This window comes from Apus apus, chromosome 5 (assembly GCF_020740795.1).
Source record: "Apus apus isolate bApuApu2 chromosome 5, bApuApu2.pri.cur, whole genome shotgun sequence".
Lineage (NCBI taxonomy): Eukaryota > Metazoa > Chordata > Aves > Apodiformes > Apodidae > Apus > Apus apus.
Genome location: NC_067286.1, coordinates 55,876,364 through 55,903,340, shown reverse-complemented (window position 1 = coordinate 55,903,340; position 26,977 = coordinate 55,876,364). Strand labels below are relative to the sequence as shown.

The window sequence follows — 26,977 nt, the reverse complement described above, 5'->3', positions numbered from 1 at the left end:
TACAGGAGAAAAAAATAAATTGTGAGCTGTTTACAGTAGGTGGTTACAGGCACTTTCATTATTATTTTGCTGCATCCTATAGCTTCCTCCTAGCTTGTACTATAGCTTCTTTTAGTGCTGCTGTTGGAGCATCTTGGGGGTAAATTCTAAGATGTTTACAACCCTGGATGACTGCTTCTTGTGTTGAAGTATAGTTATTTGAAAACTTCAGGATACAGTGTACAAACTTGACAGGCTGAGGGAGAATAGAAATATAGACTAGAATAGCCTGGAGGACCAATGAGGAGACTGAGAGCTTAAAGCCTGGGCTTTCTTGGAATTTGTCCTCTCCCTACTTCTAAAGCAAAGAGACTGCTCTCAGTCAGTATCTAGCTGGTACTAATGCAAATCTCCAGTTCCATCCCCATGAGTTTACAGAACTGCATTGTGACTACAGATGGGAAATTAAGGTGCAGAGAAAGACATTGGTTAAAAGGATCGGTTCAATTATAAACAGGAGCCTAGGGCCAGGTGTCTTTCAGAGGATTTAGTGTAACATAGGAATACTTGTCTTTGAATACAACCTTTATTGGTCCTCAATCAGTCTCACTCAGGAGAAAATTAATCACTTTAACGTTGTATTAAGACTTTGTTTCATAGATAAAAAACATTCTATATTTTCCTTACGAGCCCCTCAGCTGTTAACTATATGCTTCCCTAATGCAGTAAATTACAGAACATATCCACTAAAAATACTGCAGATGCCCTTAATAGGGGGAATGTTGCAAATGAACATATTATTAATGATCTTGTCGTAATACATATGTGCTGAGGGAGCGAGGGGCCTTAAGTTTATGTGCAGTTTTGAGTGTTTAACTTTGCAGCAAGTTACACCTGGTAACATGAAGAGAGATGGGAGTATCTCTGGATATATGTGGTTTTGCACTCATTTATTTAAGGGGGAGTAAGGAATTAGAGCAGAAATTTACATGGATACAGATAACTAGTAGCTCTTAGTGCTAGGCACTTATTTTTATAGGTTTCATCCCACTTTTTCTTTCTGTTTTCCTTGCTGTCGAGCCATCTTGAATGTTGTTAACCGGAGGAAGGGAGGGGAAGAAAAACTATTTTCTCTTTTGTGGCTGCTTTCTAACTGGAATAGCTGGGAGCAGTTATTAGAGGAAAAGTAATCTTTTGGTGATGTAACTGAGAGAAGAGAGCACATTTTGTGCCTCTGTGGGAAGGCTGCATGTACAGTCTGATGAACACAGCAAACTCGAGGGAAGGGGCTAAAGAAATACAGAAAGAACTGACTCTTCAAAGGTTTTTAGCTCTAGTAAGTATATTAAGCAAATGCAGTCCTTTGAAAAATGTAACTTCCTTCCTTTTTTTTTTTTTTTTAACTCTAGGGCTTACCATTTCACCAAAGACTTATAGTTCCACCAAACAACTGTTTCTTCAGACAAATTGCAAAAATTACATCCATCATGCAAAGGGTTGCCTACCTGTGAAGCTTTAGGTTACTTTGCTAAAGTACATATGTATTTGTGATATTTAAAGACTATGATTTCAAGCATTTAACGTAGCCAAAACTTTTTCCTTCTCTCCCAGCCTTATTTGCAAACAGAACTAAACCATTTCAACTGAGGCTTATTAAAAAATTTGTCAATTCAAGGTGCTGTCAAAAAAATTCAACACAAAGGGCTAAAGCTTTGGCAAAGTTACAGGAAACTGAACAATGGATCATGGACTTCAATGGTTCATGATAGCCAACCACAAGCTTACATATCTCCATTTACAGCAGGATTATAAATAATATTACTCTTGTAATTTTTATTAATATTCTACTACCTTTTTTTTTTTTTCTTTCAGATGATATTAACTGTGTTTCTGAGCAACAATGAACAGATTTTAACAGAAGTTCCAATAACACCAGAAACAACTTGTCGTGATGTAGTGGAGTTCTGCAAAGAGCCTGGAGAAGGAAGCTGCCATCTGGCTGAAGTATGGCGTGGAAATGGTAAGTAAAATGTTCAGTGGAAATTGATTTCTGTATGTATGTGTGATAAAAAAGGTAAGACTGACTATCAATATTCATTATTTCAAATTGTCTTTTTTTTTCTGGCAAACTTTGACACAAAGCATGCAATTCCTGACTTTTTTCTGTTTTCTTCGTCAGTGTGAAGTATTTGATGAAATGCATGTGTAAGATATGTTAGTGTTTTGTATTTCAGTTTTTCAAATTATGTAAACAATTAGTATACCCATCTTATAAGAAAAAATAGGGGGGTGTATTTTCACTTCTGGAAGCCATTTGTTTCAAATAGACATACAACATATATAGCATGGAGGGTATTTAAATAATAGAACCATAGAATGTCTTGGGTTGGGAGGGACCTCTAAAGGTCATCTAGTCCAACACAATAGGCAGGGACATCTCACACTAGAACAGATTGCTCAGAGCTCCATCAAGCCTGACCAATAATGTCTCCAGGGATGGGGGCCCCACCACCTCTCTAGGCAACCTGTTCCAGTGATCCACCACCCTCATATTAAAGAACTTTTGCCTAATGTCCAACCTAAATCTGCCCTTCTCTAGCCTGAAACCATTGCCCCTTGTGCTATAATTACATGTCCTAGTGAACAGGTCTTCCCCAGCCTTCTTATAGGCCTCTTTCAGGTACTGGAAGGTCGCTATAAGATCTCCCCAGAGCCTTCTCTTCAGGCTGAACAACTCTTCAGCCCGTCTTCATAAGAGAGGTGCTCCAGCCCTCTGATCATTCTCGTTGCCCTTCTCTGGACAAGCTACAACAGGTCCACATCTTGTGCTGGGGGCACCAGAGCTGAATGCAGTACTCCAGGTGAGGTTTCACCAGGGCAGAGTAGAGGGGCAGAATCACCTTTCTTGATCTGCTGGCCACACTTCTTTTGATGCAGCTCAGGATTGTCATTTAAATGACAATATGGAATCTCAGTGATCTTCTCTTATAGTAAGTGGATGCAGATCACTATCTGTGTTCTTTCCAATCCAGTTTCCTCACTATTAGGCGTGTGAACACAACCTGACATTTACAAATGAGTATAAGATTTTTTTCTTTCTGTCTGTATCACGAATAGCAGATGTTCTACAGACAGTATTGTGCCAAAATTGGACATAGTATCTCTAGATTCTTTATGAACATTTCTCTTCAAAGATTTGACAACCCTGATTCTGAGTGGGAAGTGTGAAGCAATTTGCAATGAAACTGCAGCATATTGTGCCAGTGAAGAGTATTTTTTCTCTTTAATTACAGTGTCTCTGATCCCTCAGCTCATAGACCTCAAGAGAGGTCTACAAATGCTCTTACAGGAGACATTTTGGAAAGTAAAATTAAAAATAAATGTTAATACAGAAAATAACTGGTTGAATAAGTGCATTAGTTTTTGTCACACACCCTAAGTTGTCTATTTTCTTGGTAGTCTCCCCGTGTTGCACAGGTAACAAATCACAGCTCTCTCCACAAGAGAGCTGGCATACCTGTCCTCTTGTGAATGTGCTTAACTCCTCCTTTCTACAGGTAGCCATAGGCTCTTCTAGGTCACCCAAATGAGTAATACATGTGTACTCAAATTCAAAGCAATGGGGATTGTAGTTTTATCAGATACAAAAAACTGTTTGTGTGCCCCAAAACTTGACCGTTTCCTAAACTATATGTATCTAACAAAATATCATTTCATCTAATAATCTTCCTCTCCCAAATGTGTATGTACAAATAAGTGAGAGATACTTAATTTTCTTTTTAGAGGGTGAGAGTTAGAGCATATGTCTTCCAGAAAAATGTTATTAAAATCCACGCAAGTTTGGCTTAAAACATTACATAAGACTTCTGGAGTTGAAGGGAGAATTACAATAGCCTAGCTGTTGGAAAACATACTTTTTTATTTATTATGTTGGCTTTTCTCTGCTTTTGCACCGCTAAGAGATGGTTGAGGAGCTCCACAAGAGTTGGAAAATAGTTTAGGTATTGTTAGAGTTAAGGAACTGATTCTTAGAGCTGCATGGCATATGTGTTTGGTTTATTTGCATTTCATTTTTGTATTTCAGTCTTTGTTTCCTCTCCTTTCCAGTTTCATGAGATGAGTAATAGTTGAAAAAGTCAATAGCATTTACTCCTGATATATCAGTATGTTTTGTAGCACCTTGTGCTTTGTTAGTTTGAAGCTTCCTCTTCTTGCCTGGATTTCTCATGCTATAATAGGAGAAAAAAAGCCAGAATATTCTTCCTCATTCCCCAGCTATTGTAAATACCAAAAAAGTTGGTAAGAAGGTCAAAAGACAGGTGTGACTCCAGGAACTTGCAGTATGTTTCAGGAGAGAATGGATTTCAACCTTTAAATATACCCATTACTCAATTATTTACTTCATTTACATTTGGAATGTCCTTCACCACTGGGTATTAATTGGTCTTCCTGGATTTAGTCGTAAGGTAGAGGCAAGTGACTCTGAAAGAAATGGTTGCTTATTACAAGTTTACTTCTGCAAACCTGAGGGTATGAAGACTCATACCTGATCTTGCAGGGAACTCCCCTACTACGGAGATAATCCAGAACTTTGTGTTCTGGTTTCATGGATATCAAGCATAAATGTGTTTATTATAAACAGCTGGATACCTGTAATCACGTTTAAAACAGATTCTGAAGTCTGAAATGTTACTTGTTCTAAGTAATGGATGTATAATTCCAATGGAAAGACTTTTGTAATTCTCTTCTAAAACATGGATGTAGTATCTGTGTTTTGGTCTTTCAGAGTGTTTCAATTATTTCAGAATACTAAAGACTAGCCCATCCTGAAAACTTTTGCTTAAAAAGAAAGGAGTCAAGCTTAGCTCTCAAAAGCCTTTCAGAATTTTTATCCAACTTAAAATCTAAGACAGTTTTTGCAGATAATTACGTATTTATGCATATATGGCCGTTCTTCTCTCCGTTATTAATGAAAACAAATGTTCTCTAGATAATTTTTAATGTGTTGTTAAGATTTATTATTACTCTACACCTGTTATCCTATTTCACCTTTTCTTCATTCTCTTCTATTTAAACTTTAAATGAGTAAAGTTTGAAACAGTATTTTGAAAACAAGTATTGACAAATAAGTCTGAAGCTATAACTACTGAGAAAACTTTAACTACCAGGTTTTTGTTTGTTTTTGGCTTTGATGGTTAAAGAATAGGTAGATGCACAAAATATCTCTTTATGCCATCCTTACAGCAAATATAAGATCATGCTTTCTTCCTGCAATTTTTTCTGGATTTAAAGGATTTAAATTGAAGGAAGGAATGGTGATTTCAGTTTTCATCATGTCAAGTGTTAATGTCCATTTCTTCTTCCTCTTTCTTTTCTGAATCTGCTTCAAGTAGTTAAGTTGCACAGAATGATTAGTGCTCCTTCATTTTTCTTTCTCAGTTTCAGTGAGGATGATGTTTCTGTTATTAATTTAACCTTTTTTCTGGGCAACAAATCCTGAATTGTTTTTGTGGAAGAATTGCAAAAGTAGTAGAAATGTCTATCCCATTTCTCTCCATGGTCACGTCTGAAAAATACTAGCTTTGATTCTTCAAGGTACATTATGTAAACAAAGCCTTTTGTTTGAATAGCTTCTAGGACCAGGGCCTTAATTTTAATGGGAGACCAGTCTAACCAGGAGCGATGCTGCTGGCACTCCTCGCCATTCCTGAGTTAGCCCAACCCTGTCCAGACATCCAGCTTCTTGGCACTTGGTTATCAAGCTTCAGGTCTTTCTAAGTTTTCCTAACAATTTTTGTGTTTGGGAAAAAATCCTGAAGATTCTTATCTTCCGTGTCTTAAAGTGTCTGAACTAAACCATTTATGTGTTTTTACACTTTGTGATCTTTAGAAGACTCACGCTGCAATTTTAGTGGATATGCTTCAAAGGACTTGAAAACTCACTTTAGGAGCTGAAAAACCTGAAAATCATGTTTTTAAAATTCCTTTTCAAGGACTGAGTTGTAATAAGCCACTGACCTTTTTCTGTGTGCATAAACACTGTTGACTGTTTATTGGAGTCCACGTGAGTGAGGAAAAAGAAAAAGAAAAGATTGATTTATTTTTTTTTAAATCCAGGTGTTTTAATTTTTTGTGGGATATTTGTGTTGTATTTTTTAAGGAAGATAGGTAACAAGTCAGCTGATTAATAGAATTAATTTGTAGTTTAAATGACCCTTCCCCACTGAAAGCAGCTAGTTCTGTGTTAATCACGCCACCTATTTGACCTGACAGATTTTGACAAGACACTTTATTGTATTAAATGCATTGTGAATCAAGTGATGAAAATTTATTGCTCTTTAAATGCTACAGTTAAGTATCCCAAGAGTATCAAGACATGCATACAATTATATAGCTCATAATGCATATAAAGTCAATTTCATTATAAAAATGTATATTCTTGATGTGAATTCCCAAGCTGTCTCTTATATCTTGGAATCACTGTCAAATGGGTTAAGTGTGAAATGGGTAACAACTTGTTAGCTGTGCTCTGCCTGGTGGGAGATCCTGTTGCTTGGGTTTTGAGGACAGAGAGCATTTTGCTTTTAACAATGAAGCATGCAAACTTCACCTTTTGGTTTCCATCCCAGCCTGATTTGCTGTAGTAATATTGATTTGACATGGTGCTGTATGTAGGAAAGCTAATTGAATCTCTTCTAGTGTAATTTTATTCTGCTTAGAAGCTACATTCAAATCCTATGGTTAGTATTAGATTTTAAAAGATCTTTAAAGGGAGATTTTCTTACTGTCATGAAAATTTTTTAAAATAAATGCAAGTATAATTAGAGAAACAGTGTAACTTTGCTTTTGAAATGTATTTTCATTTTGAAATAAAATGTGCACCCTCTTAGTAATAATATATTTGATCAATTTGGAAGAAATAACTGCACTAATAGAACATTTTACAATTCCCTGGGGGAAAACAAAGAGACTGACTACTGCATACAACTTGGCCTTTGTTTGTTCAAAGATTTGCCATTAATTCCACATAAACTTCAAGTTAATGTCTGGTATAGTGTATTGGAGTGGGAGCACCAGCTTGAGTCCTTAGGAGATGAAATGTCAATAAAATGATAAGGCTTTTAGTCTGAGTGGAAACCTAGAGGTTCAAACTGAATGAATTGTATTAATTGCAGAACAAAATATCCATCTAGTGGTGACAGGGAGCAAAGGTGCAAAGATCAGAAGTATAAAAAAGGCTGTGAGGAAGAATTCCTAAATTAGAAATGTTTTTTCTTGTATGGTTTGCAAACTGGTTATGTACTGCTGTTAACCAGTGAACTGTGCTACAGTGACAGGCTGGCTTTCAGTGCAGTGCATCTGTTGTCTGTTAGTGCCTGTTTTTTTGACTTTGCATGAGACAAAATATTGATTTGCTACCAAAAAGGACATTCTGATATTTAATGAGAGTTCTATAAAGCTTGGCTTAATTTAAAATAGTTGTTGTAAGTGTTTTGGTCTTGTACTTCTAGAACGTCCCATACCCTTTGATCACATGATGTATGACCACCTACAGAAATGGGGTCCCCGCAGGGAAGAGGTGAAGTTTTTTCTTCGTCATGAGGAGTCACCAGCTGAAAGTAATGAGCAGAGTAAGTACACTTAGCCTGTAGTGTTGGCACCTAAATTTCAGTAGATGCATGTAATACAATTTCCTTATACCAAAGCCATTTTATACCTTTCTTAATGGCACATTCATGTTCTCATATTCCCTTCTCTAGAATGATTTCTACCGGTCTGTTGAGTAATAGTTTTATAGTAAGATTGGTTTCTGTTCTGCTTAATACTTATCTTTTTTGAGAGGGTGGGATTTTTCTATTTGACCTCTTGTTCTCCTTCAGTTGCCCCAGAAAATACTCAGTAAATTACTTTAGAAATTAAATTCTATTTTGCAAACATCACTGGCAGATGTCTCAGTGGCTTTACTTTCTCAGTACTTCACGAAGATATATTTAACAGTGATGATAAATCACTGAAAAAGCACTGGTCTGCTTGGTTCTAACAGAAAAGTGTTTATATAAGACAGTGTCTTACTAAGTGGAGCTTTCTTAAAAGATTTTGAATAAAAACATAGAAGAATTTCATTTCTTCTGATCTAACTAGTGTAACCGTACTGAATTTATGAGAAGACTTTGGAAGCTGTGCATTATATCATAATGGCTGTCTGAACTGAAGGACAGGAAGGTATCTCAAACTGAGACAGATATTTGTGTGGTCAGATCATTCTTACTCATTCAACTAATTGGACTGCTTCTAGCAACCAGATTTTAAGTCTTGACTGAGTCCTTATTGCTTTGAGTTGTTTGGTTTGGTTTATTTTTTCATATTTCTAAGTGGTTCCTGCTTGTTTTGATTGCCAGAAGTAGTAGGCTCAACGTTGTATGAGGCATTTTTTAGGAATTACAGAATTAGATATTTTGTAAAATACTTTGTCATCCTTTGGGCAATAAAAATTTAAAGAAAGAAAAATCTGAGAAATTTAAGATACAGCTGAAGCCTTAGGATTTCATGTACAAGGAAAAATGATGCTTCTGAACCATGCATGCAAAACTTTGTAATTAATTGTTGACCCGTGGATCAATTTGTAGATTAAAATAGTTTATATGGCACTAGAAAAGCTTCCTCTACTATGTTCACTTACATTGTATTTAGCTGAAGCTACTGCTTCTTGTGGACACAGAAATACAAAACTTAAGTAGTCACGCTCAGTACATTCCCTTTCGTGGCATAACTGGCTAAACACAAGTCAGAAAAGTAGAGCTCTGTATCTGTACTTTTAACAGAGAAAGGCTGTGAAGTAAATATTTCTTCTGATTCCACTGCTTAAAAAGAATAACCTAATAAGAAAGAATTGGAACTAGCAGAACAAAAATTCACAGGTAAAAGCTTGCTATAAAAAATCTTGAAAAGAACAGATTCAAGAGTGAAAACCATTTGTGCTGGAAACTGAACTGTGCACTAAGAGTGATACTTTACTTTTAGGTGGACGTCAAGCCCAAAATCAAAGAAATGGCATAAATATACCTGTGGAGAAACGTACAGAGAATGGGGTATGTAGTAAATCCTGAAGAGTCAATTCCACTCATATATGTGAGGCTTTTAAAATTACTGTTTTTCAAGATCTTTTATGGTGTGAATTGGTGAAAAATGTATAGATCTTGTTTGTTTTTGTTACAAAGTGAATGGGAGAATATGGCTTTGTCATGAGCTACATTTTCTGTCTAGAAGGAAATACATTTATGTGGTGTGAGAAGCCCTGGAGACTTACTAATTACTGCATTTTTTAATCTGTCTTCCTCTGTCTTATTCATCTTGTGAAGAAAAAAAAAAAGCTACATTATTCTCCCATATTAGTATTGCTTGTTCAGACATCTTTTCTTGTTTATCTCAGTGGTATTGATTAATGACATAGCCTCATGTTAAAATGTGAGAATAGAGACACGTATCTATGGGTTGGGATGTTTTCAGATGCTGGAAGAAGAGGCTGCATGCCTTTCAGAGCCATCTTTATTCTGGTTTTTATGCACTTGGTTCACGTCTACATCTTTTTCACTAAACTGTGACTAGGTTTCTAATTTAAAAGACACTACACAGCATAAGCAACTTGTTTGGTGGCATTCAGTAAATCCTGGGTTGAAAATTCTGTCTTTAACAGGTAAAATATAGTACATCTCATTCATTCAGAGCCATTCTGCTGCCTTTACTAAGGCACTATAGCTATAGTTGACTATTTTAAAAAATCTTAAAATTTCAATTAAAATACTTGAACTCACCAATTCATAGTTGTAGTGTCCCTATGAAGCACTGTCAATTCTCAGTATGCATAGGGCTCTTTCTCAGGATAAAATAATGCTTAAAATAAGTTTAAAAGCAAAACAAATCTGGTTTTTCAAGCTGCAATGTCTCAAGGAAAAAAACCAACACTATAATGTTAAAGATAATTGTGCAGATTAAACGATTCTGTGTTTGTGTATTACCTGACAATTGGCATCTAAAATTCACACGCACACAAATGCACAGCAACAAAGTTGTACAGAGTGTTTGCAACTCTTAGCAGCTTGTTTTGTGTATGGCATGTGGGCCTAGTGGAAGGAATTTTTTTCCCTATTCAAAGCAGTTAATCATGTATTGCTTTCTACTTTCCTTTTCTGTAGCAAACACCAGCCAATGCCCTCTGATGTGTGGCTGTTTATCCTGCTTCCATTGTCATATTGACAATGTAGTGAGATCATCGTGTATGAAGTGCTAGGGGAACATAACTCTTTCATGACCTCCCCTGATCTATTCCCCCATGTGCCTTGTAGCACATCTACTCCATTTGAGACTTACCATTGGAACTGGCGTGTGCAAGAGGCCTTGGAATCTCACTTCCTGGCAGCACTTGAGTGTGTGGTAGCAGAGCTTTGCATTTAGCTCAGTTTGCTGTTGCTTTTTATGGGTAAAGCTCAGACCTGATAACTCAGGTAACATTGCTACGTGTGTGCAGTTCAGTATATATTTTTTTAAAAACCCAAAAGTTTGGCCACAAAATTAAAATCTGTTAGGGAACTGATCTCTTTAAAATGTACTTTTACCAGGTTTAGGAAATTATTAAAAGACAATAAAGACAAAAACCTAAAGGAGTTATATTAATGTAAAATTGTTTTGGGTTTTATGCCAAAAATGGTACAAATTTTGAGACTGTATAAAACTAAGATTTTCAATTGTATGAAGTTTTAAATCAGAGGGGGATGGGAAAAAAGAGGTGGCTTCAGGATCAAGGATTTAATCAGCTTACACTTACGTAATGCATTAGGCTTATTCATTGTTACTGGCATGCTGAATGTTAAACTAGTCCTAAAATCAGTAGAAACCAATGAAACATTGAAGACAGCTCAAAACTTACCAAATAATCTTCATTCAGGTATATTTTTATTATGTGTATTGCATTAATGATGAAATAATGGATTGTTACTTAATATCTGAGTAGATCTGAAAGTATGACATGCATAGAAAACTTTAAGATGAATGTTTCCTTTAATGTTTGAATCAATAGCCTTGGCAAAAATTATGGGAAATCTGTCTGGAGTTCAGTCTGGTTAATTCTATTAATTGGTATTTTGGCACATATGGTAGGATTTTTTCGTTCTTTGAAACGGTATGTTCTTGTTCAGTGATTTTTTTAAATAATGGTTAGCTTAAAATCACATTATATAAATGCTTACATTTCATTAGATTATCTTCCAAATAAAGATTTAATGTTAAAATTAGAATAGGCTAGGTCTCTTGAAATAGTGTTGTAAAAAGCATACTTACCTGTAAGGACTCATCTGAGAGCTTTGCATAACAAAGTCAGCTGTAAAAACGGTGAGATTTTGTAAGTCGACTAGTTCTATTCCTGAGGTGACCGTTTTGGGTTTGCTTTTGTTTACAACTTTCTTGGAAGTGGAATTCTGCTGTAAGCAGGGCCTGATCTCTTTCCATGGCTACACAAAGGTGTAGATCCGTGGAGATAAGACTTACATAACTGAACATTTCCCTTCGCTGGGGAGACTGGACAGTGTCTGGAGAGGGATTTTCTTTTCTGCACCTAGCTGCCCCTTCCTCCTCTTCCTTTCTTTTGCACATGTAACTGTGCCAATTTGTTTTGAACACAAGTTGTTACAAGGGAAATTCTAATTAACTAGAGGGAAAAATGTTTTTTCAATGAGAGTAACAGATATTGGAACAGATCGCCCAGACTCTGTGGAATTTCTATCTAGATGAGGAAAGTTGTGAGTGATCTGAACTGCTCTGAGCAGGGGTTATCGAACGGGGTGACTTCCAGAGGCTCCTTTTGACCTAATTACTCTTTGATTCTGTCATCAGTGGCCATGAAACAGGGGTCGTGCAGTGCTGGGTCTTGTTTGCTTCCAGATGTCCTGGTGTGATGAGAAGCAGCAACGGTCTGGAACCAGTCAGACAGAGCAAATATAGTTGTAACCACTGGAGGTCAGTGGTAGACAGGAGAGGAACTGGTAGCCACTCGTCGTGGTGCAGCTACCAGTCATCAATAGAAGTGGATCAGAGAGATGTACTTGAGCGAAGTCCCGGAAAGAGGGCTGACCGGGTGATGCCACATAACCGAGAAATTTCTTGGAGATGAGAAAACAAAAAAAGCAGTTACAGAGCGGGAGGAAAAACATAATGGGGTACAGGAACACAGTGAAAGTTAAGTGTATTGGCCTGAATAGAAGTAGATACAGATACACTGGATATGACAGTAGTCATATCATAGTCTTTTGCAGTAGTTGCTTGGTTGAATTATTTTTGTACTTGGTAGTTTACTTGGGGAAAATAAAATGTCAGTTAGTGATCTCCTGTACTTCTTTTTGCTCTAATATTAAAATTGCTCCCACAATTTAGAGAAACTGATATCAGTAAGCTTTTTTTTCTTGATGGATGTGGACTGAAGCCTTTGCCAAGAAATACGAAGTAGAACCTGATTTTCTCTCTCACTGTGAAGCTTGTGTCAAATTCTAGGCTTCGAGTTAGATGTACACGTGGTGCCAAAATCCTTGCGTAGAATTGTATGTTGTTCATTAGTTTTAACCATTTGAAACATTTTGTCATATATTTGTTTTGATATTACAATTACAGTTTGTAAATGTGTTCTAAAAAGTTTTTGATAAAGAAGTTTCAATGTTGGCTGAAAGGTTTTGCAAGTGTAGTTGCACAGGCAAAATACTTATAGGTTTTCTTAACTTTTCAGCCAAAGATATAACAAAATCTAACTGTAAGGAAAAAAAAATTAATGAACTCAGGAGAAAAGAAATACATTATATGTACTTGCTTGACATTTCTCATCTGAAATTTTGAGGGATAAGTAGCTTAGTCTGGAGCAGAAGTTATTCTTCAAACCTGAGCTGCAAATTCAATTTAATATAAGCTTGTAAGTATTAAGTACTTTCTGTTCATAACATTTTAAAATGTACTTGGAAGAGGCTGTCATTCACATAAGACGAGTTTTAATCAAATTTGTTTAAACAAAGTTACTGGTTGCTTACATTTTATGGGAGTAATTTTATACTTACTCTGTGATCAGTTTTGTTTTATATTTTTAGCTATAATAGTATGAGCTTATGACTAATATTAGCTCTGAATATCTAACATAATTTGTTTTGAGGAGTTTTGGACATAGTTTGACTAATTTGGAACAAGAAACACTCTTGGAACTCTCTTGGAACATTGCACAAGGGCTGTTTTCCTCTGTCTTCTCTATGTATTTACGTAATTTTTAATCTCTGTCACTCTAGATTCCAATTATCTATCTAGATGGCTATGGATAAGAGAGATACAGTATATAGACTTGTAGTGTACTGACTTTGTAGTTCTGCTGCTCTTCTGGGTATCAAAGATAGATCTGCTCAACCAGTTACAGGGAACAAAGATGCGTGGTTTTTAGTCTGTAACAGCCAACAGGTGGCTTCCCATTTTTCAGGGGATAAAGGACATAAAGTGCCCCATTTACTCAATCTACGCATTTAGTTCCCACTTTTACAGGTTTGATTTTGCTTTTCCTCAGGGGTGGCTTTTCAGTTTTACAGCAATGCTTAGTTGTGGATTCCATGCACGGGGGATGATAAGAAGTCCTGTACATTTGTTTGTTTAACCCTAACTATGATACTGATTTTCATCTATTTGTCTGGTGAACATGGAACAATACAATTAACTCTTTTGCCTAAATTTTGTAGTGATCTGAAGCATGTTCAGAATTGCTTTTGGTTGTTACTATACTTGGAGATCCTGAGTTGCTTGGCCCTTACATAAAGGTAGAATAGTTTAAAATAAATGAATACTTCAGCTGACATGTAACATTATACAAATTAGCTCATAAAGTAAATGTTACTTAGAGAGTTCATTTGTTATTTGTCATTAAGTATTGATGTGCTTTTGCAGTCTTTACACCAGCACTGTAAACTTCAATGTCTTTTGCAGTGACATTAGTATCATTTTAGTTAAGCCAAATATCTTAATACTAAGTTGTTGTAAGGAAGATGGGACTTGTCCTTTATTTCTGTAGTGTCTGTGTTTTTTCTTGTGCAGTGCAGCTGTGGCCTCTGTTCTCTGACACACCTTTCCATGTTCATTGACTTGGTCATTTACTTTCCTGTCCGTTTAGCCTTTGGACACGTAGCATACCTATTTCCCATCCATGTTTTTCCAGGCAAGTGAACCTTTAAATTTCTCTATTGTCCCTGCAGCTCCCTCCAGATCCAGTTGTGAGGTTGGTTCCCCCTGCAGTCTTCCTGTGATCAAAGCAGAGAAAATTACAGTCCCTCTGGCTAATTTAGGAGCAAGGGAGTTTAACTTGTTTTTCTTCCCTTATTTCTACTGAATGATTTTACTCCAAAGCTCATACCTTTCCTGGTTGCTAAAAATAAGCCTGCTCTTTATGCAGATGGAATATTCACTGTATTGTGCTTGGACACAAGAGTTCTTCAGTGTTCTTACAGAGACCCATTTGGCTGGATCTCTTGTGTAAGTGCACTGAATCATGCTTGCATTACTTTCTTGAAAGAATGGAAGATGAACTTGTGTGTAATTTGTGAGTTTGACAAGGTAAATTACAGCTTTTTATGGTTTTTACCTTCCACAATATCGTATTTTTTAGATACATAATAAATTGTTAATGAGTTTAGTACTTTATTTAATGTTTAAAAATCCTTAGTTCTAGGTTTTGGCTTGCTGCAGTCTTCTCTACCTTGCAGTTTCTTGATTTATGCTACTACAGACATGCTTTAGCTTTATTGCTGGTTTGTGGGCTCATCTCCCTGCATGCAAGATTTAAGAAAAAACTGAAGTATGTAGGGAAAAAGCATATACCAAACACTGGAAAGGTTATCTGAATAAGATTGTGGTATCTGTTCTGACTGTACTGTGTACTTTTTATCTTAGGCAGTCTGTTAATAAAGAAACTGCTAAATTTCAGAGGGTGTCCCTTTAAGCACTAAATTTAAGAGAAAAAAGTAATTATTTTCCTAATCTTTTTGGTATTCAATTTTTGCACTGAGTTGGTAATACTACAAAAAGACAAATGGAACAAATATTTCAAGTGTTTTTAAAGGTGAATTGTCTGTATTCTTATATTTTCAGTTTAACCTGGTAGCTATGAAAGAAATGTGTATTGCTCAACATTTTCCATTGAATATGGAAAGTGCAATGAATCAAACTGATTGTAGTTGACAGCTGGCTTGATCTTGCCATGACTAGGTCCTTTACTGCTGGCAAAATCCACTAGCCTTTTCCGTTAGCTGATTGTTGGTGAGTGCAGAGAGGCAGCTTTTCGTATCGATAGAGAATTTGGGGAAACCTTTCTTTCATATGGAATAAGATTTTAAAATATCCTGCCTCCTATTGATTGCAGTGAGCCAAAAAGCCATGCAGGAGCTCGTAAGATGTGTACAGTTGTTGATCTGGCTTGTTCACAGCAAACAGTTAAACAATTAGCATAGACAGAACATGACAGAGACATGGATCAGAACCATGTTGAAGAAATGCAAATGTTCACAGCTGATGGGCAGTGCTGCAAAATAAAGATGTGCTCTCTTACAATTACATGGGAAACTAGCAAAAAGGTAATAAATTACTTTTCAAAATTTGTTAGTTTTACACTTTAGTGGATGTGTTATTAAATACTCTGTAGCTTTTGCACTTAAAATGATGGTGAGTTTTGTTGTCTCGTGACCGGAGCGCAGACTGGGTTGAGTTTTAAAAGCCTTATCTCTGAATTGAAAGTCTTAGTCAATCAGATTTTGTTAAATGCATTTGCTGTAGTTTTTAAGACGTTATCAAAAGCTCATTACTTCAAAATGTTGTGGTCAACTTTTTATTTCAACAACTTGGATTTTCTGGAAGGTGCGAGTCATATGCTAAGTTTCACAACGTATCTTTCAATTATAGGGTATTTGCTATCACTGCTTTCTTGTTTTGTAAATGTTTTATTATACTGTTCTCCTTATAAACAATATTGCATCACCACAGAATTGCTTCATATTGAAGCAATTACTTCTGGGGAGAATAAATGCACACTTGATGCTATACATGTTATTCAGAGTAATATAAGTGCATTTAGCCATACTTAGCTGTCCTGTCAGAATAAGACATTGCTTTTCTAAAAGACCCAGAAAAATACCAGACTACTTTTTAAAGACACTTGGACAGTGTGTTTTCAACATGTACAGTAGCATGTCTATTACTCAAAATCACTCTGAGTAATAGGATTGGTATCGTAAACAGGTCTGAAGTTTTCCGTGCGACTGATCTTTATTTCTATAAGAATGCATAATTTGTTTTTGTTAGGAGTATGAGGTTGATATTTTTATTCAAATCAGCTACTGGGTATTTTAGCCAACACTAAAATTAATATGAACATGCCTAAGATTTCTGTGGCTGTTTAAAAGTGTCTGCAAGAACAAGTAAGACAGTCATATTTTAAATAAATGAGTCCCAGATACTACTTTCCCATATTGTAGAAGTGATTTAGAAGCAGTTTGTTTCCTATGTAGCAGATGTTCAATATCTGCTTAAATCCATTTCTAATTTTGAAAAGGTATTTTAACATTGCTTTGATTATTTTTTTTTATAAGTTCTGCCTTTTCTTAGCTGCTCTGTGCAGAATAGAAGACAGCCTTACTTGTGAGATTTCTAGGAAAGCAATATGGGAAAAAAGGGAATCTCAAGTCTGTGGCTTATGCTGAATAGACTTTAAACGTTTTATTATATAGAGTGACTAATTAGCATCAGGTAGTGTAGTTTATGAGAGATGTCAAGATTTTATCAAATATGAATAATGTGAGATTTTTCAGCAAATTGTGATAGAGTTGAAGTGTGTTTATTCTAAGAAACTGTTGAAGTGTTTATTTGCACAAATAACATGTTCATTATAAATTTCTGAGTAAAGTTACCAGATTCCATTTTTCATGTTAATTTCAATATTATTTTATTATCAGGAGATAGCATATGCTAGGTATATTTTCCTTTAATTCCCAATATTCTGGTTGCTTTGTCTGGGTTTAATTAGCTTGTTCATTTCCATTAAGCTAAAAAAGGCACAAGCTATTGTCACTGGATTCTGTAAAATGGATTTCTGCTATCGGCGTATTTCTGACCCAATTAAAAAAAATGCAAGGCAGAGCTGTGGATAAAGCCATTAAACTGGAAATAATGTCACTCATGTTGAGATCAGCAAAAAACTCTAGTTTAAATAAGAACAGGTATTTTCTTGTGGATTTTTATAACGTTTTGTGAGTTTTCACGCAAAAATTTCAAGTTGTTTTCCGTGTGCACGGCATTAGGAGCAGATTTTATGGAAAATGTGGTCAAAATCTAAGAATCTTTAAATTTGGTGATGTTATAGGGTCAATATGTTTCAGAAATGGGAGGCAGTCAGAATCAATAAACTCCAGCACATGTTCATCCTGTGTTCTCCTCTTGTAGTCCTCAGATAGCCCAAGGGGGCTTCATGCATTTCATGTAAGACCTATTTGATACAGAACTGGTATAATAAACTCCTGTATCTTCCATCAGTTTTCCTCATCACTACTGTTGTGACAAGGGCAGGTACCCAAAGTGTGTGCTGGCTGTTCTTGTTCTTATCAGCAACCTTTAAAGCATTGTTGCCAACTGGGCTGGTTAAAGCTTCATCTAAACTGTGTTGCTTGGAATGAGGCTTAAGGCAGAAAAGTTGTGTGTGACTGATGGGCTTGTGCTGCTCGTGTCCAAGTTAACATGGGGGAATGAGGAAATCTTTTGCTAGATCAGCAGGCAAAGCAAGTTGTTCTTTCCTTTCCTGCTCTGGCAACTTGGTAGTTTTGCAGCCAGAGCTGCTGCTCCTCTTTGCTGTAAATGCAGCACAGAGGAAGATGAGGCAGAGGTGGCCCAGTGAGGTGAGAGCTCCCTGATTTGGGAAGCCTGAGAATTGTCAGAGCCCTGATCCCAGTCTTGAGTTCACTGGCTGGGAAGCACTCCAACCTAAGCACTTTGATTTTACAGTTGTCAGTATGCTTCATTCTGGGAAAATGATCATTTGTGCAATATACTTCACTTCCTTTGTCCAATACTTGTATACCTAGTCCCAGACCTGTCAGGTCTCTGTTTGTCATGTAGCTATATAAATTTCTGGGGTTTGACAGCTCTACAAAGCTATGTTTCTAGTCTGGAGGTAGAGTTTTGTATTCCTTCATTTGCCCTAGGAAGAAACAGTGACTAAAAACTGCTTTAGATAATGGAAATCTGTGTCTTTTAGTATGTGCAGTATAACCAGAGTATTTACTTTGCATTTCTATGTAGGTATTTTAAGCCTACTCAGGAGCAACTTGCAGTACTTTTCTGGCCTTTGCTGTCTTTCATTTTTAGGCTGGTGAAGATGGCGTTTTCTTTTTGCCATGTCAAAAGTTTTATGCCTTATTAATGAATCCCACATGAGGGAGTAAATTCTTCAAATCATGAGCTCAAATGAGTTGGATTTTTCTCTTTCCGTTGTAGTTTTTGCCTCCTATTCACTATTGATCCTGACATTGGTCTTTGGGGTTTTGTGGGGGGATTGAGCTTGTTTGGGGTTTTGGTTTGTTTTGTGGTTTTTTTTTTGTTTTTTCTTAAAAAGTAGTACATGAGGGAGTAAGGGTAGAGGTGAGGGAGGTGAGTGATAGGAAGAAGACTAGAAAACATGTGAGACAGAGTTTGTTGCACATGGTTCATTGTCCAAGAACACATATAGGAGAAGGTGGAGCTTGGCTGGTTTCAGGAGGCTTGAGGTACTTGAACCTACACTTTCTAGTGCAGGGTGTTGAGAAGGAACTGAAAAAGAACTGTGGGAGATTGGTGTGAACACCTATCTTAAAAAGAGGGAAAGAACAGATAATGTAAGTTAATGACATGGTGGCTCTTGCAAACCTAGAAAAAGATCTGAAGAGATAGCCTGCAGGAAATGATTGGTAAACTCTTGGAGTGCTTTGGTTTTAATTTTCAATGACATTAGATTGGCTTTTTGAGTGGCTAGGTGTTGCTGAACCTAAATATGAGATTGCCAGTCATTATGGTGGCCTGTAAAGCTTATGAATATTTGTTGTTTTCTGTGAAAGCTCTTATTTTTTTAATCAGCCTCAGGTGTGGGTTTGGTATCTGTAATATTATTTTCGAAATAACTTTCTGTTCTTACTAGTGCAATTTAGAAAATTATCCAAAATAAGAATCTTTGTGGCTTAGGCATGGAGGAAAAGAAATGCATAAAATCAAACCACCTCCTAATTAGCATGTTTGAAAGTATAATCTATTTCAGAAGGCCAGCCTCATGGGTTTTTTATTTTAGTATTGACATAATTAGATTCCTCATAAAAGATAGCTTTCTGATGGGAATAAAGGCAAAAAACCCACTGGTATCTGCCCTTGTTACTTACATGTCTTGACTGCAGTATACTCTGCTTGTCAAATAAATATTTCTGGTTCAGGTGTGATATTTTCATTTACTGTTGTGGGTTGCCAATAAGTAAGGCAATAGCTCAGAAGCATGTGAACTGAGGAGCTGGTGATGATAGACACAACAGCTGTAGTGTGAGGGTAGAAAGAAAGAGGAACAAGAAAATGATTTTCAGAGTGAAAAGACTTATGTGTAGAATTAAATATTAAAGGAGGTTCCTCTTCTTAATTAAATGCCTAAGGTATGACTTGTTTTGAGGCTGCTTGTAAACTGGTTCCCAAAGTATTTAATTACTACTGTACCATTCATCTCACCTGTCTTAAAAATATTAATCAGAGGGTAGTGTCAGAAGCTGAAAGTCCAGTTCATTACCAATTCTGTCTCTCATCATGACCTTTTAAAGTGCATGCTAAACAAAATAAATACCATTTTTTTAAGATTCTTGTCAATATTAAGAAATTAGGGAATATAGGTGTAAAGTATTCTTCTCTGTATGAGGCATACGTAATACTTCCTTAGTACTTAATAATGCAGTGCCTGCTCTGTAGCATTTCATTTGGGAGTTCATCTCTATGTGTTAAATGCTTCTATGAATCAATGAAAAGAAATTTACAGTTCAGCAAAACTGTCTGCTTTGATGTATCACCATGTAGCAAATGAATCTGTGGAATCTGGAGGAGTGGATATTTGTAGTGGCTTTTTAGTACCTCCTTCAGAAGGCAGTTCTGCAGGAGGTAGTTTTGCTGCAGGAGAAAGGAGGAGGTCTGGACCTTCAATGTGATAGGCTCATGTTTGTTATGAGAGGTGAGTGACTTCATGGATTAAATTGTTAATAACTAGTATGAGCAGCACAAACTTAAGAATCCAAGGAACCAACAAACTCAATAAGGAACTGGGAAAATACAATGCTTGCTTTGCCTTGCATAACCTGAGGTTCTGAAGAAGGACTGAGTGAAAGATTCAGTGTTTTTCATGTTTCAAAAATGATGCTGTCCTGTTTTGAAAACCTGAAATCAGCAACAGTCTATGTGGAAGGAATTGATTGGATGTTGAAGAGGAATTCTGCTTGGTGTATTTAACTGCTTTTACCATGTGGATGAAAAAGAACAAACTGCGAGTGAAGTTACAGGTTAAAACTTTCTTTGATCAGCTGCCTCTTCTTTCTTAAATATAGTGTAGTTATTTTAAATGAAAGGGACACTTATTGATATGCGGTGAAGTAAATGTTAAAAGATTTCTCATAGGACATTTATATCTAAGTGGTTATCACTGTTTCCTCTGTTCTTGTGTTTTGCCATGTATAAAAAGGTTTTGGACATTACACTTTCTAAATGGAACATTTTACAGTAGTTAATAGCTTCCTCAAGTAGAAGCTATTTGCATTCATCTGATAATTAATGTTCTCTATTTTACATAATACAAAATAATGCATTACTTTTTCAGGCATTCTAAGATATACTTTGAAATATGCTTATGTAAAGCAGCAAAATTTCTGTGTTTTGGGATCGAACTGGGTTGTTTTTTTGTATCTGGTGCTTTTAGAAACCAGTTTCTTACTGTTTTTGTGCTTCCAGGTTACATTTTTAATTTAGAAAGTCTAATTTTTACTCAGTGAAATGGCTTTTATACTTTTAAATATGCACAACCCTTATACAGATACAACTTTGAGTATGGATGTACTTTTTAACAAGTTTTCTTAGCAGAATAAAACATCTGCCTATTTCTTGGACAGTGTTCAACTGTGAAAATTACTACTGGAAATAGAATGAGCTATCAATGTTGTTAAATGGTGATCAAAGCAGAAAGGAGGGAAGCATTGGGAAGATTTAGCATAGTCAGATGCAAGTTGTATATTTTTGAAACTGAGAATATGTGCATTGAGAATATACTATCAATTCACATACACCCCCTTTTTTTACCTTTAAAATCGGTGATCCAGAGGAAGCCCGTTGTTAGACCCTTTTAAGAATTCCCTACAGAGTCAAGCAGATGCAGATGTTTAGGTTTTTCTGGTGGAAGGAAGTCAGCAGAGCCTGAACATGTTCTGAGAGCAGCATCTATTTTTTCTGTGTTTCAACTTGGACTTTTTGGTTTGTGGATGGCACTTGGAAAAAGCTTTCTTACTTTCTCATCCAGTTTGTGCCTTTCATTCTGGAAGCAGTAATAAAATGTCTCTCTTTGGTTTCTTAGGTGGTGGCCACAGGTGCAAGCAAGTTATTTGGCCTTAAAGAATGTTGTGTTGGACTCTTGTCTGTCATAAGTCATGCTAATAAAGTACACATTACTAATTTTTTAATTTTTTTTTTAAGTACTATATTTAGTGTTGAAATAGAAAATAAGTGTTTTGGGTGGATTTTACCTTTTGTTCTAATTTCACTATTCTATATAGCTATAACTGTAAATAAACAGATGTTTTCTTAAGTGCTTCTCTACTATAAATTATTTTCATTATTGTGGACTAATAAGAGGAGTTTCAGTTGTAGCATTCAGTAAGAATTATAATTTGGCTTCATAATTGTTTAATAGGAAATGCTCAAAGAGGGACAATACATTTCTCTAAAAATTTTAGTTTGACATGTCTGTATCATTAATCTAAGATGCAGCAGGTCTAAAAGTTTGTGTTCCAAATCTGCCTCATCTTAGTGACTGATGTTGCATATCTTACCTGAATAATTGTATGCAGAAACATGAAATATGAATCAAAGGGGGAAAAAAAAAGAGAAATCAGTTATTTTAAAACAAATATTATTTTCCTTTCCTGACTGAAGCTTAAAGAAACAGTCTGTATTATAAGAACTGATGCTTACTTAAGTAGGAATTCGATGTAGGTATATGAAACAAGCTGTTCAAAGTGGCTGAGGTGTACTTTGGTATCAACAAATTGTCAGAGGAGAAGTTTACTTTTTTTTAGAGTGAAATACAAGTATTACAGGGGACATGTCAGACAGGACCACTGCAGGACTGCACTGGAAGTCTGTAGAGTGGGCATGGAAAAGCATAGCAGCTTAATCAGCTTTCCTCGGGGATCGGGTTTGATCAGATACACAATCTGGTTGATTGACTGGGGTGGGGAGATGTTTGGGGAGTGGTTTGTTATTTGTGTGTTTTGGTTGTTTGTTTTTTTTTTTTGTTGGTTTTTTTATATCTGAAGTGTTTAGACCCTGTTCCATTTTGTAAACATTCATTTGAAACAGTTTTATTTATCAATATATCAAAAACATTTAAATATCTTTCAATTTTCAGAAGTATTTATTATCTTGAGGGTAGGAAGTGATGCAATTTTAATTTGGTTTCCTGATAGTGTAGTCATGTAGGTTGGTGAAAATACTACATTGTATTTTTAATTACTACAATGCAGTAGTCCAGCTTTTTACATTGATCCAATGAATTGACTGAATTACATGTAAATATCTTGAAACAAGTGTTGGGCTATTCTGAACTTCCCAGCATAAGTTTTCAAAGACTGGTGTTTTCTTTCTGTGCAAATTCTGAAGTTGTGGTTAAATTGTGCAATTCTAAGGTTCTAAGTTTTGGTTTTCTGAGTAAGAAAACAGGTGTTTGGCAAGTGTCAGCTTATGGAATTTGTCTCTCTGCACTGCACTCTTGTGATTACATTGTGAAAAATGTGGGTGAATTTAATTAATTACATGTATAGATTTAAATAATATTTGTTGATAGAATTATTTACTGAAACAAGGGATTCATTTTTCAAAATGCTGAAGATTTGGTCTCGCACATTGTCACAGCATTATATACATTTTAAATAATTTTCAGTAGTTGTCTCTCTACCCCAATTTTGTAAATGCTTTGTTAGTTTTGAATTGCAAAAGGAATGATAAAACCCCACTAATATCTTGTCTTTTCATTCAAAGTTTGCTTAGTAAGAGCCACTTAATTATCCAGAGGGGATCAGCTTTGCTTCACCTTGTGCAGGCTGTTTTTCACAGATTGTTACCTTTAGTGCTTCAATCTGTGAGAAAATCCCCACTACCTTTGGATGTGAGTTTAGTGACAGCCTTTATCTCGGCCTTTATCCGAGGGTTCTCATGTGATCTTGTCCTGCACTAGGTAACTAATGCTCACCACCGGCTGGATCTGCCAAGGCTGTTACACTGAAAATGTTAGGAAAGGAGAGAAGCCTCAGATTCTAATTTCTGCTTAAAATACCTGCGTTTGTGTGTTCCCACTTGTGCCATGCCAGTGCTGTGCACCAGTTCTACAGAACATCCAAACAGAGCAGTGTTAAATACAGGATGAGGGCTCTTTTCTCTTGCTTGTTTTGTCTCTTAGTGTTTTCCTCTTTCATCTGTTTTTCTACTCTTTGCTTTTTCTGTCTCTGGTATGTGCATGCTCTGTGTCCTTTCTTTCTGCTCTGAGGTTCCTTACTCTTTCACAGGTGTCCTCTGAGGACTGGCGAGGAGGCTTTGGCCTTCCTCTGGGGAGTGCAGATTTAACTTGTATTTTCAGAACACTTATACATCAATACATAAATGAAATATTTTGTGTTCTGCAGGTTGGCAATCCGCGTGTTGAGCTCACTCTTTCTGAACTTCAAGATATGGCAGCCCGACAGCAGCAGCAGATTGAAAATCAACAGCAAATGTTGGTTGCTAAGGTAATCATTATACACAGATCATAATAAATACAGATTTCCTTCACATATGCAAGCATGGGTTTCATAAACAAACATCTAATTCATTCTAGATAAGCTCAAGAAAGAGCTTGAGACGTCCATTATTTTACCAAGTTAATGTTAATCTAGGCAATACATAGCATGTCAGTATAAATGGTACTATAATAATTCAAGACATGTGTCTTTATAAATATATTGCTAAGTTTTATTTGTCTTCTGTGAGGTCCACTTCATGCCCTGTGATAGACCAGGCTTGATTCTATGCTCATGTTTAGTAGCTCATTCACTCCAGTCCAGTAATCATAGTGTGAGAGGAGAATATGCCCACTTGGGATCTATTCATGCATTACATGCCTGAAGTCTCTTGAGATGTAAGAATCTAAGTATGTTTTCAGAGTGGGAAGTTATTGTAGGTGTTACACAGTATGCATTGGATGCTCAGAATACCTAGGAATCAACCTATCAATTCTGTTGCTCGTGCTTGATGTAGAAAAAGAAACATTTGCCCTCTGTGCCCATCAGGACTGTTATTTAGAACTGAAACATTATCTTACAGTCGATCAACTTGTTTAAAATGTTCAGTTGGATATATTTTGACTTCTTTGGGAAGCTGGATAAGAGCATTGGAAGTCCATTTTGCAACAGCAGGAGATGTGTTAATAGTACCAGAAAACATGCCAGAGGAAGCTTCACAGATGTGTTTGAATGAGTTAGGGTTTTATTTGCACATATATGTAAATTTGAAATTTGGTCTAAAAAATCTTGACTCTCTGCTCTAAAAACAGATTTGTTAATTAAGAGTTTTCCTTGGAGGACTGATACATATTTTAACTAGATGGAACTTTTTCTGATTTCTGGAAGTAAAAGCCCTAGTGATCATAGCGATGAGTTTTTCTAAGTTGTTTTGTAAAAAATAAATGGGTAACAGGTTCCTCTTGTGTAAAATCTCGTGTTGTCAGGAACAACGTTTGCGTTACCTAAAGCAGCAAGAGCGTCGTCAGCAGCAGTCTGCTTCTGAGAGTGAAAAGCTTCAAAAACTGAAAGAACGTGTTGAAACTCAGGAGACAAAGCTGAAAAAAATTCGGGCCATGAGAGGACAAGTGGATTACAGCAAGATCATGAATGGGAATCTGTGTATGTGGATTTTAAAAATAATTATTAATTTAATTTACTGTTCACTGCATGACTAGCAAATAATGCAATATTACAATGAAGAAGGACTTCAGATAGTATGGTTTTTTTACTTACAGAGGGTGCTGTGTCTCTGTGAAATTGATATATGATGTTACTGTGTTATATAATCAGGCATGAAGTCAGAATAAGTCTATTTTCTAATTATTAGGAAATATTACTGTTAGCAAATTCCCAAACATAAATATTTTATATGTGCATGCCTATACTAGATATAAGACTCATGTGTTGTGTTTATCAATGCCTGTAGAATTTAAAAATTAACAACTTCTGCTTTACTTGACTGTTTTTTGTTCTTTTTATCCTGTTAATTTTAGCAACTGAAATTGAGCATATAAGTGCCATGTTCCAGGAAAAGCAGCAGGAGCTACAGGCTGCAGTGTTGAAAGTGGATCAACTTACTCAGCAACTAGAGGATTTAAGGAAAGGGAAACTGAATGGGTTTCAGTCTTACAATGGACAAATGACAGGACCTGCAGCAGTAGAATTAAAGAAGTTATATCAAGAGCTACAGGTGAGTAATGGAGAGATGCTATTTGGACAACAGCTGTAGATTCTTAAAACTTTTATTACTGCTCTCATGGATGGTCATTTGGTTCTGTGGTTTCTCATAAAACTGGTGTATTGGAATGCTGTTAATGTGGGAAGTTGCAGTTATCAGCATATATAACCCTCTGAAACAGTTTTGTCAGCTTTAAAAACTGTTTTTGTTGCTCATGCACATAATGGTACAAAGTGTGCAAGTGTTCTGTAGGACATTTCTCAGCCCCTAATACTGAAATACTGAATAGTCTAGTATTTGTTTAAATCTCTCTCAAAAATATGAGAAATTAATTTCATTATTTTTCTATTAATTTTATATTTGGCAAAGAACTGAGTGTAGCAGGCTCCCTTAGATGTCATCTTAACTTGGAGACATGACTGGACAGTGAATAAAAGTAAATGTAAAATATATTGTAAAAATATAGCCATAATGTCTGGTGTGACTAAACAAAATACGTAAGAATGAAGTAACACAGTTTAACAGAATCATTACAAGTCTAAGATGCACTGTATTCACTACACTGTAGAGTGCACTGTAGCTGCAGTGTATTCATACATTATTGCCTGTATCACTATCAAATATCTTCCTCCAGGAATACTGTTGCATCTAAATTGTAGTTCTCACATGCATAATTACATACTCCATTTACATAGACATTTTGTCCAGTTTTTATCTTTAAATGTTACAGAACACTTAAATTTTGTGCCAGTGTGTCAGGGTCCTTTTTGCCTTTTTTCCCTTTCCCCATTTATATGAGGTATATCTGCCTTTTGAGTATTTCCAAGTGCAAAGATGCTAAATAGATTTCTCTGCTGTGCTTCACAATGATCCCATATGTATTTATCAAGATTTAAATCTGCCTCAGGTTTTTTTTGCATGTAACATTACCATGAAAATTGGAACACTGAGACAAAACTGTTAGAGTTACTGAAGGGTGCAAAAATGCTAATGGGAAAGCAAGATAAATTATTATACTGTCATGGTAGATTTAAACCATAAAGATAATTCATCCCCTAATCTACTGGAAACCTGCTGTGAAGGTTTCAGTTTAATCCCTCTGTAGAGAGGAAGATCTGTGCCCAATCCCTGCACTAGCAGTTCATTTAACCTGCCATCCAGACATCAGGAAGTTCCATGTGGAACTGGAACAAGAATC

At 36.0% G+C, this 26,977-nt stretch overlaps 1 protein-coding gene across 6 annotated transcripts in view; it reads left to right on the top strand.

Annotated features, from left to right (window-relative positions):
• The window catches only part of PPP1R13B (protein phosphatase 1 regulatory subunit 13B), a 66,233-nt gene that overhangs the window by 22,581 nt on the left and 16,675 nt on the right, over positions 1–26,977 (top strand). For all 6 annotated transcript variants that reach the window (XM_051620371.1, XM_051620372.1, XM_051620370.1 and 3 more), the window contains exons 2-7: positions 1,852–1,999; positions 7,491–7,610; positions 9,001–9,068; positions 23,967–24,068; positions 25,046–25,220; positions 25,595–25,791. In XM_051620371.1, the coding sequence (XP_051476331.1) occupies positions 1,852–1,999; positions 7,491–7,610; positions 9,001–9,068; positions 23,967–24,068; positions 25,046–25,220; positions 25,595–25,791 (810 nt within the window). The remainder of the gene's footprint in view (positions 1–1,851; positions 2,000–7,490; positions 7,611–9,000; positions 9,069–23,966; positions 24,069–25,045; positions 25,221–25,594; positions 25,792–26,977) is intronic.